Genomic DNA, 13,996 nt, shown 5'->3' with positions numbered 1-13,996 from the left:
TCCCACTCTTGTTTTCCATTCAGTCTGTTCACAACCCTGTGATTCCAAAGAATTGCTTTTGCACATTCAAGCAATTCTCTCCCCTCCTTTTTTTTTTTTAAACACATGTAGGGGTATGCTATATACTGTTCTGTACTTTTTCTTTTAAATTATGTATCTTGGAGATTTTCCAATGTTATCAAAGAGAACTTCCTTATTCTATGTAGGATTTCCTTGTATGAAAGTACAATAATTTATTTAACCACTCAGTCACTGAGAGATACCTAAGTTCATTTAAATTTTCTGCTATACCAAGCAGAAAATTGTTGATTTTCTATACTAGTAGTTTTGCACATTATCAAGCACATCTATAGGCTAAACTCTAAAAGCAGACATTTTGAATTCTGAAATAATTTTTAGGAGAAACTGCCAAGATGCTTTTTTCACAGGGATTGTAACAATTTACACTACCATTACAATGTATGAGGGTATTCATTTTCACATATTCTTGCTCATAAACTTGAATTTTTTCCAATTTAGAGATGGAAATTACATTTCAATATACAGGTAGTTTTAACTCATTTCCTTTATTATGGATGAGGATGACTATCTTCCACATTTTATAACCATTTTTATTTCCATGAAAAAGTTTAGATTCAAGAGATTTACCTGCTTGTACACCCTTATTTAACACGTGCACATTTTGCCCATTGCCAAGAACAGAGTTCAAGCTCAAAAAACTACTGGCAGATGAAATAGAATCAGAAGAAATCATACTGTTTTCCACCTGAAAAAAAAGAGAGAGACAGAGCAGGAGAGAGACCACATTATATTTACCTCATCGATGGTACAGTTATCCATAAGGAAAAAAAGCCTCTATGTCCCCCAAAAGTCCTCTCTAATCTAACTCATATTGTTTGGGTGTTGCTGGAGGAAGGTTGTGAACAATGTAAACATGCTACTACATATCTGTGACAGGGAAGAAAATGCTGTCGTAGTTGGAAAAGGCCAAGCTGATGCAAGAGAGTAAAACAGAAACAAAAGCCTAAGTATTTTCGGAGGGCTTGAAAAAACTTGATGCTAGCCAAACCCTAGCCTGATGCATCTTCAGAATGGAATTCTTAATTGATACCTGTGTATAATTTCAATGCAAGATAAAGGTCTGAAGACAGCAAGAGTGACGAGCAGAGAATGTTCTCCAATAAAAGAATATATGCAAACACCAAAGAGCTGCAGGCCCCAAGAAGTCCTGAATGAGTAGTGTATTGCAAAAACACACAAGAGCCCCAAAGTCCATTTTAGTTATGTTAAGAGCAAGCAGAGTGATGAAGAACTAGGGATTGAATGGGGGATGCTGCTGGGTGGCAAAAGGTCATCCAAATAGAGCTGGAACAAATAAAAATATAAAACAGTATTTCTTAAAACTTGCTTATCATAAAAATGTCCTGGGAGATGGTAGTCTAGAAAAATCAATTGCAATCTACATTTTTAATAAATGCCAAGTGATTTTTTTTTTAACTTAAGGGTGTTTTGTAGAGGTGAACTGAAGCCCAAGTCAGGAAAAGTATCTACTGAACTATTTAAACTACCTTCCAAGGATCCCAGGAAGCTTGAAACAGAATCTAAAGAAAAAGGAATCACTTAGAGACAGGAAATACTGGAGACAGGAGATACTTTTATTTTCCAAAAGGTAGTCTTACAAACTGGTGAGTTTGACACTGGCTCACTATAAATCTTAGAATTGATCACCAGTCCGGCAATTTGTAAGCACTTGAGAGTAAAAAAAAAAAAAAAAAAAAAAATCAAATTTCAGCTAGGACTCAGTAAGGCAGGCAGAACAGGCCCTACCAGGTTAACCTCATTTCCCTAGTGGATGTGGTCACTTGACTGGCAGCCCAAAAGAATGTGTAATAGAATATAGCCAGATTTAAACATAATGAACATAATGACAAAACATCTCATGGCATGCTTGAGAGCAAGATAGAGTTATATGGGCTGAATGCTAAGTTCGTAGAATCTGATTAAACCAACATTACCCAAGAATTACTGTCCATACAGAGAGGCCTTTACTGAGTGGTACATCTTGCATTTGAAGACAAATATTAACTAAGCATATGAGGTATTCTAGTCACTGTCTTTGGCTAACTATTCCTTCTTAGTATTTTACCTTATCAGAGTCTTAGAGACAGGGAAAACAGGAGGATCTCTGTATGATACGCATCTAGGAGTGGCGTGAATGGCTATCAGGATCCCAAATAATAACAGGAACGATGGACCAAATCAAATCAAAGAATGTTGAGTAGGGGTAACTGTAAAGGCCTGTACATTACGTAGGAGGGATGGTAGCAACTCAGATGTAGGAGAGAAAGGTCTGGGTCTGGGATCCAGAAACCTGAGCCAGCCTACTCTCTTCCCTTTATTAGTTGTTTCTCAAACCACAATTTCTTTGTACCACTTTTCCCACTAAAAGGAGGGGCAAATCTTTATTTCTGAAATTATACAAGTGTTAGAAAGAACAAACGATTTAAGTGGTAAGCTATAAAAAAAAAAAAAAACGGATATAAAACTATGAGACTACTAGGATGCTATGAAAAACCAAGATGCTCAAGTACAGAAAGGACAGTGGGGAAGATGTGGCTGCCGGGCAATGCGCCACCCTTCTCTGCAACTGCGAAAGAGAAAAGTATGGTAGGTGTTAAAAAGAACTGACTTTCTAGACATCTGGTTAGGTGAAAAATTCTCAGATATAACACCAAAACCACAATGCATAGAAGAAAAGCATTTTAAACTGAACTTCATTAGTCATCATTTGCATTTCAAAAGTGTGTGTGTTTACGCACGTGTGCACATGTGCACACACGTGTTACTGGAGATTGAACTCAGGGGTGGTGTATCTTAGAGCTACACCCCTAGCCTGATTTTATTTATTACTTGGAAACAGAGTCTCGCTAACTTACTGAAGCTGGCCTTGGCCTGTGATCCTCCTGTCTCAGTCTCCCAAATACTGAGATTACAAGCATGCGCCACTAAGCTCAGCTTCAAAAGACACCTTTAAAATGAAAAGATAGCAACAAACTGGAAGAAATTACCTGCAAATCACACATGTGATAAAAAATAATTGTAAACAGAATATTCAAAACTTTTACAATTCAGTAAAACAGCTGACCTAATTTAAAAATAGGCAAAAGATCTAAAAAGGCATTTTATCAAAAAACATAAAAAGAGTGACCAATAAGATAATGAAAAGACATCCAGCATTAGCAGTCATTAAGCAAATGCAGATTAAAACCACAAGATACTACTTTATAACCATTAGGATGACTATAACCCAAAATATGAACAAGTGTTGATAAAAATGTGGAGAAACTCGAACCCTACACTTATTATGCATGGGAATTTAAAGTGAAATAGCCACTTAAAAAAACACTTTGGGCTGGGCGTGGTGGCGCACACTTGTGTGATCCCCGCGCTTGGGAGAGGGAGACAGGAGGATTGTGCTGGTTTGGAGCCAGCCTCGCTGGCTTAAGAGACCCTGTTTCCAAATTTAAAAAATATATAAAATAGGTCTGGGAGTGTAGCCTGGAGGTAGAAGGGCTTCCAGAAACCCCAGTACCACCAAAAAAAAAAAAAAAAAAAAAAAAAAAACTAAAACAACAACAACAACAACAAAAAACATACTTTGGAAGTTTCTTAAATACTTAAAAATTTAACATGACTCAGTAATGACACACCTAGGTAAACACCCAAAAGAAAAAAGCACGTTATGTATGTACACACATTTTTTTTTTTCTTTTTATATACTGGGAATTGAACCCAGGGGCAGTCTACTTCCAAGCTATACCCCCAGCCCTATATTTTATTCTTTACTTTGAAACAGGGTTTCACTAAGTTGCAAAGGGCCCAAGTAGCTGAGGCTGACCATGAACCTGTGATCTACTGATCCTAGCCTCCTAAGTACTGGGATTACAAGTGGGTGCCACCACACCTGGCTCACAAAACTTTTACATGAAATGTCCATAGCAGCATTCAAATTATCAAAAGAAACAATCCAAATGCTCACCAACTAGTAAATAAAATGTGGCATGCCCATATAATGGAATACTATTCAGCAATAAAAGGAACCACTGATACATATGATGACAGGGATGAACCCTGAAAACAAGAGCCTCAAGAAAATAAGCCAGACGCAAAAGATCAGATTGTGTGGTTCTATTTATATGAAATGTCATAAAGAGGCAGACTACCAATTTCCTAGGACTGGAAATGAGGAAAGATTCCAAACAAGTACAAGGGACCTTTCTGAGGTGATATAAATGTTCTAGAAGTGTAAAGAAGTGATGATTGACCGGGCGTGGTGGCGCACGCGCACGCTTGTAATCCCCGCGCTTGGGAGGCTGAGACAGGAGGATCGCGCAGGTTCGAAGCCAGCCTCAGCTACTTAGTGAGGCTCTCAGCAACTTAGTGAGACCCTGTTTCCAAATAAAACATAAAATAGGTCTGGGAGTATAGCCTGGAGGTAGAAAAGTCCCTGGATTCCACCCCCAGTACCACCCCCACACACACAAAAGTGATGATTGCACAACTTTTATGTAAGAAACTAGTAACATTGCCTCTGGAAAGGAGAGCTGAACAGCAGTAGGAGGGACACTCTTAATCAAATATTTTTATACATTTTTAACTTTATGACAGTATTATCAATTCAAGAGATGAGAATAAACAAAAACCTGGAGGGAAGAGTGTGGCCATAAAGATGTAATGAGCTCAACAGTGCGTTCAGTAGGACTCAAATACATGTTAGGCAATAGGAATGGTCTATCCCGGCTCAGGATGGAGATACAGCTCAGTGGAACAGTACTTGCCTAGCAGGTCCTTAGGACCTGGGTTCAATCTCTAGTACTGCAAACAGATAAAAATTAAAAAGAAATGTTCCATCTTCAGAAATGAAGGTGCTAAATTGGCTCAGTCAACATGCTCTCACTACCTGAACCACAACACACTTAGTTCAGGGACATGCTTAAAAACAGGATATCAATGAACTCAGACCCCAGAAAACTGCTAGATTTAGAAAACCTGTGAGAAATGATTCAGGGTACAGAAAAACACATCAGGGAGGGAAGAGGGGCCCTGAGAAGACTAGACTTATTCCCCATGCCTTCAGAGAGCTATTTTTGGGAACAGAGCCAGAAATCCAAATGTGAGTTTGAATCTTCATAATTAAAAACATTTGACCGAAGCCAGCCGCACTGGCTTTAAGAGACCCTATTTCAAAAATATAAAAAATAGGTCTGGGAGTGTAGCCCGGAGGTAGAAGGACTTCCAGGAACCCCAGTACCACCAAAAAAAAAAAAAAAGACAACTGGAACCTTACAACAAATGAAAGGGCTCATTCAGGAGCAAAAAGAGAAGAGTGGCACTGCTGAAGCAGACGCTAGTGTGTTCTTCAGTGCAGACGCAGCAGAAATGTTGATCTGATGGAGGTGAGCAGGATCATAGACCTGAGGTTCCTTCCAGGCCTGAGATTCCGTGAACCTCCTGCAGTTCCAAAATACATGACCAGCCATAGTATGCTCCACAAAGCATGAAAAAACACATATTGTGTATTAGATGAGGAGCCTAGTAGGTGTTTTTATTTTTAATTCAAAGTCCTCTTTATTAATTCCATCATATAAAAAATAGACATTTTGTTTGCTTTTATAGAATTGATGTAGAATGCAAGAGCATTATACCTCTGATTTATATCCCCAGCTTTTTTTTTTTTTTTTAAACTTTTTCAGAAACAGGGTCTAAGTTGCTGAGGCTGGCCTCAAACCTGCGATCCTTCTGTTTCAGCTTCCCAAGTTCTGGGATTACAGGTGTGTGCCTTCATGCCCAGCTAAAGGAAGACTTCCCCCCCCCCCAGTACTGGGGGATGGAACCCAGGGACATTCTACCCCCAAGCTACACCCTAGCCCTATTTTTTATTCTTTATTTTTGAAACAGGCTCTCACTGAGTTGCAAAGGGTCTAAGAAGATGAGGCTGTCCATGAACCGCAATCTTCCTGTCTCAGCCTCCCAAATGCTGGGATTAAAAGAATGTGCCACCACATCTAGCTAAAGGGAGACATTTAAAAGTAGAAAATAGTCTAAAAATAAATTCCCTCTGAACAAAATACCTTTATTCAGACCTATATGATGATTAAAATCAAAAGGACAGAAAAGAAGTGTTAAGATGTGGAGAAATGAAAACCCTCATACTTTTGCTGATGGGGATGCAAAATAGAATAGGTGCCTTGGAAAAGAGTCTGGAACATCCTCAAATGGTTAATGCCAGAGTTAACACCTGATCAAATTCCACACCTAGGTATATACCCAGGCGAGGTGAAAAATAGTCACACAAGAAATTTGTACATGAATGTTCACTGCAGTTTTGTTCATAATAGCCAAAAAGTGGAAATAACCCAAATGTCCATGAACTGATGGCCAAATATGATATATTCACACAATGGAATGTTATTTGGCTATAAAAAGTAATGAATACATGCTATCATATGGTATGAAAACATGATAGATGAAAGTCAGTTACAAAAAACTACATTTATATGAAATATTGAGAATAAGCAAATCCATAAAAATAAGTAATTAGTTGTCTGTGGACTGGGGCAGGAGTGAGAGTTTGGGAAAATGAAGACTGTTGATGTATATAAAATGTTTTTGGATAGTGTAAAAAATGTCCTAAAATTAGGTTAGAGTGATGACTGCGCAATTCTATAAATAAAAACTAAAAACCACTAAACTACGCTTAGGCTTCTAAGTAAATTTTATGGCATGTGAATCATTGAAAAAACTCTAAAAGTTTATTCATGTATGCAAACAAATAAAAGTGGGTTATAAAGTTTTGTTTGGAGCAAAAAGCATACAATTGTTCTATGGTTGGGTATCTCCTATGTTACTGAAGCAGGGATATAGAAAAATGGAAGATGATCAATAGTGTTACTTTTATATAATAAGAGAGAGATAATCCTACCAAAAATGTGGGCACTTGATGCCATAGGTATGGTGAGGCACTACGCTCTGGAGCCAGAGCCCAGTGCATATAGTGAAAATCATGCAACTGTGCCATGTAATATTGACTTCTGTCCACTGATTCACAATAGTCCCAATGTACCGGCCTGAATTTTATCTGATAATTTGTGCTCAGGACTTACCATGGGATAGAACACCTTTATTTTTTCTTTACTTTTTAATTTATTACATTTGCTGCTGGTAAACCACAATAATCTACTTTCCTTAGTCCGTGGAGTGTCAGTCATCTCCTCATCCCTCAAAAATCTGAGTTTGAGCCGGGCGTGGTGGCACATGCTTGTAATCCCCGCGCTTGGGAGGCTTAGACAGAAGGATTGTGCAGGTTCAAAGCCAGCCTCAGCTGGTTTAAGAGACCTGTTTCCAAAAAAATATAAAATAAATTTGGGAGTGTAGCCCGGAGGTAGAAGGCCCCTGGGTTCCATCCCTAGCACCACCAAAAAAATAAAATATAGAAAAATAAAAAATCTGACTTTGGATCAGTCCACTCAGTTCTTTGCAATTAGGCTTCCACATAATGATTCAAGTGACTACAAATTAACTGAATTTATGAGCTACTATGGCTTAAGCTTTCTATTGTACTCAGTGGGGAAGCTTTCTGTTGGCATCAATTTTAACTTCTATTATTATGAGAGTAAGCTCACCTACTGATGGCTTATTCTATATTCAGAAATTAAAAGCCACTGTCTCAAAGATGTTTCAGAACTTTTGTTGTACATGACTCATTCTCATATTTAGTGATTAGAAACATCAAGTAGATCCAGAAAATAAAAGGATATAATCTACAGCACCAAAAGTATCTTGTGAAAACTTTTTAGAAATGTCCAAATCAACTGATAATTCTTGTTTTCTTTTTCTTTTTTGGACGGGGTACTATGGATCAAACCCAGGTATATTTTACTTCTGAGTTAATACCCCCCAATGCTTTTTGTACTTTTTTGTTTTGAAACAGGATCTCTTTAGGTTGCTGAGAGTGTCCCTAAGTTCCTGAGGCTGATTTTGAACCTGCAATCCTTCTGTCTCAGGCTCCCAAGTATTGAGATTACAGGCGTGCTCCACCAAATCTAGGATATTTGTAGTTTAATAATTAAGGAGTGACACAAAGTGTCTTTATAATAAAAGCTAACATTCTGACATATATTTAATTGCTAGAGACAAGAAAACAACTTACAAAAGCAGGAACTCAGTGTGGTAACTATCAATAATCTTAAAAAATTAGAACTTATTCATCAAAATGGCCATTCTGCCCAAAGTGATCTATAGATTCAATGCAATTCCCATTAAAATACCAGTGACATTCTTCATAGACCTAAAAAATCAATCATGATCTTTGTATGGAGAAAGAAAAGACCCAGAATAGCCAAAGCAATTCTCAGCAATTAAGAACCATGTAGGAGGCATCACAATCCCAGACTTCAAATTATACTATACAGCAATAGTAGTAAAAACAGCATGGTACTGGCACAACAACAGGTAAACTGACCAGTGGATTAGAGTAGACGATACAGAAACAAATCCACACATCTTTAATCAATCTTTGACAAAGGGGCCAAACTCATATGCTGGAGAAAAGACAGCCTTGTCAACAAATGGTGCTTGGGGAATTGGCTATCCATTTGTAGAAAGAAGGAACTAAATCCTTACATCTCACCATGCACAAGAATCAACTCGAGATGGATCAAAGACTTAGACCTGAGACTGTGAAGTTATTAGAGGAAAGCATAGGCTCAACACTACAACATATTGGCACAAGCAGTAACTTGTGCTAAACTTCTCAACAAAACCTCCAAAGCTCAGAAAATTAAAGCAAGAATTAACAAGGGGGATGGCATCAAACTAAAAAGTTTCTTCTCATCAAAGGAAACCATCAATAACCTAAAGAGGAAGCCTACAGAATGGGAAAAGATCTTTACCAGCCACCACTCTGATAGGGGGCTAATATCCAGAATATACAAAGAGCTAAAAAAAACTCTACACTAGCAAAACGAACAACCCAATCAAGAAATGGGCAATTGAACTGAATAGACACTTTACAAAAGAAGAGATACAAATGGCCAATAGATACATGAAAAGATGTTCTACATCATTAGTCATCAGGGAGATGCAAATCAAAACTATGCTGAGATTCCATCTAACCCCAGAGTGGCAAAGATAAAGAAATCAAATAACAACAAATGCTGGCGAGGATGTGGGGAAAGAGGAACTCTTTTACACTGTTGGTGGGAGTGCAAACTAGTTCAGCCACTATGGAGATCTGTGTGGAGATGCCTAAGAAAGCTGGAAATAGGTCCATCATACGATCCAATTCTACCACTCTTGGGTATTTTTCCAAAGGGGTTGAAATCAGAGAATGACAGTAACATATGCATACCTATGTTCATAGCAGCACAGTTTGTAATAGCCAAAATATGGAACCAACCTAGGTGCCTATCAACAGATGACTGGATTGCATAATTATGGGAAATACACACAATGGAATTCTATTCAGCTATAAAGAAGAACAAAATCATGTCCAAAAAGATGGAAAGTCCCGGAGAGCATTATGTTAAGTGAGATCAGCCAAGCACAGAAGGAGAAGGGACATATGTTTCCTCTAATATGCCCAAACTATGGAGCATTGGGGATACCAGAGGGACTCCAGATAATGGAGGGGAAATCTCAGCAAAGTCTGAATGGAAAGATAGGAGAGGAGGAAGGCCGAACTTAATTAATGAGGGTCTACATCTGAATATGTGTAAAAGTATGAATATGGTATGGTTACCCTGAACAATCATTGGTGGGAGGGGGAAGGGAAAACGGGGGCGGGGAGGAGAGGGCACCAAGTATAGTTTAAATGTATACCATTTATTTTCAATAAAAATTGTATTAAAAAATAAAGTATGTTCACCAGAAAAAAAAAATTAGAACTTATGTATTCTTGCAGGTATGGTAGATCAGGCAACTATGAAAAAAAATCTCCCCATTAAATTGTAAATGCATTTTCCCTGCATAATAGGGTTAAAAAAAATGTTTGGTTCCAAATGTGTAAAGACTGTGGATAAGAAAACAATCCTGGGTGATGCCAAAATTCAAAATATGGCTATGAGAAAGAATGGCTAAAATGAAATGGAATTCACTTTGGCTAATGGTCATCAAAGCTGAGGTCAAGAAACTAACAAGATAAAAATTCCCAGATAATGGCATAGCTTTGGTAAGAAGAAGAAGAAAAAAAAAAAAAAAAAAAACTAGGGCTAAAATAATTAACACATGGGAAAAACCACAGAGTTCACAAATGAACATAAAAATCTTGTAAATGATAGTAGAGCTATATGGCATGGGTTCCAAAAGTTTTCTACCAAGTCTGGAAAATTATGGTCTGGAAGTAGCCCTGTTGTATTTTTTAATTCTTTTCATTCTCGCAAATGTCTTTTTTACTTTAATATCTATGAGAATTATCATTACCCTTACATGGATGACACTAAAATCTGTATTTCACTCATGAGGCCTCATACACATAACTTAGTAGATATTTTCACTTGGATGTTCTGATTCAACTTCAAGCTTAATACATAAAATCCCTTTCTTCATATTTCACTCAGAATTAGTTTCTTATTCAGATATTTGCATTTTAATAAGCTGTCTACACATTATTCAGTTGTTTTGGACTAATATTTCAAAAGAAATGTGATAATTAACAAGTACAACTGATTAGGTTCCAGCTTAAAAGAACATTAGATTTTTTAATAATTTAATAATATTACTTTATTTAAAATCTCCATTGATAAGCAGCTAAGGTTTGTTTAATACTAGGGAGTGAATGCAGGGGCATTCACTGTGTGCTTGGTCTGGGTTTTTGTTTTTACGAGCTAAGTATTTGAAAATAAAATTATATCTACACACTTAAAATACATATGCCTTATACATGTAAAGGCATTGCTTCTCTATCCAAAAAATGTATTAAGACAAAAAAAGGAGAAGTACTGAGGTTGGGACAATGTTCCATTATCCTGTAACAAAGAAATCTGGTACATGCTAGCCCATGAAAAAAATGTGTAATACAATAAAGATCAGAAATAATACAAGGCACTCAACAACCCACCAGGCTCCAGAGAGGAGGGGCGGAGAGTGAGCTGAGCACACCCTGCAGAGACTCAGAGCGGAGCTCAAAACCAGAGGAGATATACCAGCCTCACGGCCGAGGACGCAGCAGCAACACCTTATTGCCGGCGGCAGCGGTGAATTCACCGAAGGGCTCCAGACCAATGCACTCAACAGCCCACCAGGCTCCAGAGAGGAGCGGCGGTAAGCAAGCAGAAGTGAGCCGCTGCGGATCAGCCGGGCGGAATTAGGCAGATTTTTCAGCACAGGGAGCATCTAAAGCTCCCAGGAGCCGGGCTCAGCACACCCTGCAGGGAGTCAGAGCAGAGCTCAAAAACAGAGAAGAAATACGCCAGCCTCACAGCTGAGGGCATGACAGTGGTGCCATATTGCCACTGGCGGCAGCAGCAGCAAATTCACCACGTCCACTACAGCTTCATCAGCGCACTCAACAACAGTGAGTCAAATTGTGGCCCCCTAGAGGAGAAATCCCAGTACGGCACTCCCAGGGACTTGACCCAGTGGGGGAGTGGCAGTGGCAGAGATATCATACCATAGTCACAACTCCATGCAGAAAAACGCCCAACCTGGCACCCCTCCATGGTCTAAAGCAGCCTCGACTGACTCCCTGGGTCTGAGACTCTGCAATACAACCCAGTAAAGTAGTAGTGGGGACTGAGATACCACAGACTCGAGATCCACAGCACCTTAAGTGAAGTCGTGGTGACACAGGGAAGAACCCAGAGAAGGCACAAACTTCCGAAATCATGGGAAAAAGGAATAACAATGGAGCAATGAATGCCCACAACCCCACAACATCAGAACCTGATAAAACAGAAATTCAGAAATTTCTAGATCAAATCAGAAAAAGAACTGTAGAAATAATAGAGGTGTTTCTAAAAGAATTCAGAGAGAGCCAAAAAGAGATAAAGGATGCAATTAATGAAGTAAAGGCCTCAATTCAAAGTACAAACAACCGATTAGACCACATGGAGAATAGAACCTCGCTCCTAGAAGATGATCACTCCAAAAATGAACGCATAGTTTCTAGTCTAGGAAAAAATATCTGACAGCAGGAATCTGACATTGAAGAAATATGGGCCCATTTTAAGAGAGCTAAGCTAAGAATAATTGAAATAGAGGAGGGAAAAGAAGGTGAAACCAAAGGGATCAACAATCTCTTCAAGGAAGAAATAGCAGAAAATATTCCAAGCATAGAGCAAGAGGTCGATACACAGGTCCAGGAAACTTATAGAACTCCCTTTAGAAAGGATCAGAGAAGAGGATCCCCACGCCACATAATTGTCAAAATGACCAATGTGGAAGCCAAGCAGAGAATCCTAAAGGCAACAAAAACAAAGGGCCAAGTGACATTCAGAGGCAAACCAATTAGAATCACTCCAGACTTCCCAAACCAAGTCATGAGAGCCAGAAGGGCTTGGAGTAACATATTCCAAACTCTGAAAGAAAACAACTTCCAGCCAAAAATTTCCCACCCAGCAAAACTTTCTATCAAATTAGATGGAGAAATAAGAAGCTTCCATGACAAACAGAAACTGAAGGAATTTATGTCTTCAAAACCAGCGCTAGAGAAAATACTCAAAGAGATTAACTACAAAGAAGAAATACATTGTCTTTGGATATACAATATTTTTTTTTATTTTTAGGGAGTTTGTTTACCCTTCTGTTGACTGTGCCATTGAAATCATATCCAAGAAATCACTGCCAATTTCAATGATGTGACGTTTTATGACCCAGATTTTCTTCTAAAAGTTTATAGTCTTAAGATTTATATATAGGTCTTTTATCTATTTGAGTTAATATTTGTATATGGTCTTAGGTAAAGGTCCAATTTTATTCTTTTTCATGTAATTATTATTTTTCAAAAATATTTAGTTAAAAGATTATTATTTCCTCCACCAAATGTTCGTGGAAACCTTGTCAAAAATAACTTGACAATATATGGAATAATTTAGCTCTAGGCTTTTATTTAACTCTAATGGTTTATATATCTGCCTTTATAACAGTACTACACTGTTTCAATTATTGTAGCTTTATAAGGTTTGAAATCAGAAAATATACATTCTAGCTTTTTTCTTTTTCGAGATCATTTTGGGTATATTCCATAATAGGATAGATTTTTTTTCTGAAAAATAAATAAATAAATGTATGATAGTTTCACCTAAAAAAAAAAAAAAAGAATATTCTCTGGTAAGAAAGAAAGCAAAAAGAAATATTGAAATGTTATCTTTAAGTCATCAAAAGCTTGGTATCAGACAAATGAAACTGTTATATGAGATTATCATTGTTAATTTTGGATAAATTGCTATAATACTAGATGTCAACCACTAAGCCAAGCATGGGAAGGAGGGAAGGGGAGGGAATGGGGTGGGGATCAGGTGGGCGATGTGTGCATGTATGTCTACAAAAGTTTTTTATTGGTGCACTGTATGAATCCAGTGCACCAATAAATAAATTTTTAAAAAAAGAAAATAATACAAAGTTTATCTCTGAAATAAACCAACAGACAGAAAATTAGGGAATTCATAAATATGTAACAATTTAAAAACATGATTGTAAATACTCAATGGTCAAAGAAGAAATCACAAGGAAAATTAGGAAATACTTTGAGATGAAAAAAATACCAAAATATGGTTTGTAGTAAAGGCAAAGCTAAAAAGAAAACTTTATCTGCAAAAGCAGTGCTGAGCTGGAAGGATCACAGGAGGTCCTCTGCGACTTATTAATACCCTGTTTCAAAATAATAAATAAAATATAGGGCTAGGGGTGTACCTCAGATGTAGAATGTCCCTGGGTTCAAACCCTAATTCTACACATACACAAAAAAAGCAGTGCTCAGAGGTAAAGTTATAGCTATAAA

General features: G+C 37.7%; 1 protein-coding gene across 1 annotated transcript in view; it reads right to left on the bottom strand.

The window, feature by feature from the left end:
• Window positions 1-13,996, bottom strand: part of ALMS1 (ALMS1 centrosome and basal body associated protein) — a gene marked incomplete at both ends in the record, with an annotated part of 141,119 nt that overhangs the window by 6,643 nt on the left and 120,480 nt on the right. Inside the window, one exon of the mRNA XM_080711409.1 lies at window positions 649-766. Coding sequence (XP_080567535.1) covers window positions 649-766 — 118 coding nt within the window. The remainder of the gene's footprint in view (window positions 1-648; window positions 767-13,996) is intronic.

Source organism: Muscardinus avellanarius (assembly GCF_963383645.1).
Source record: "Muscardinus avellanarius genome assembly, chromosome: 15".
Lineage (NCBI taxonomy): Eukaryota > Metazoa > Chordata > Mammalia > Rodentia > Gliridae > Muscardinus > Muscardinus avellanarius.
The sequence above is the reverse complement of the archived record's forward strand: the minus strand, read 5'-3'. Positions and strand labels throughout refer to the sequence as shown.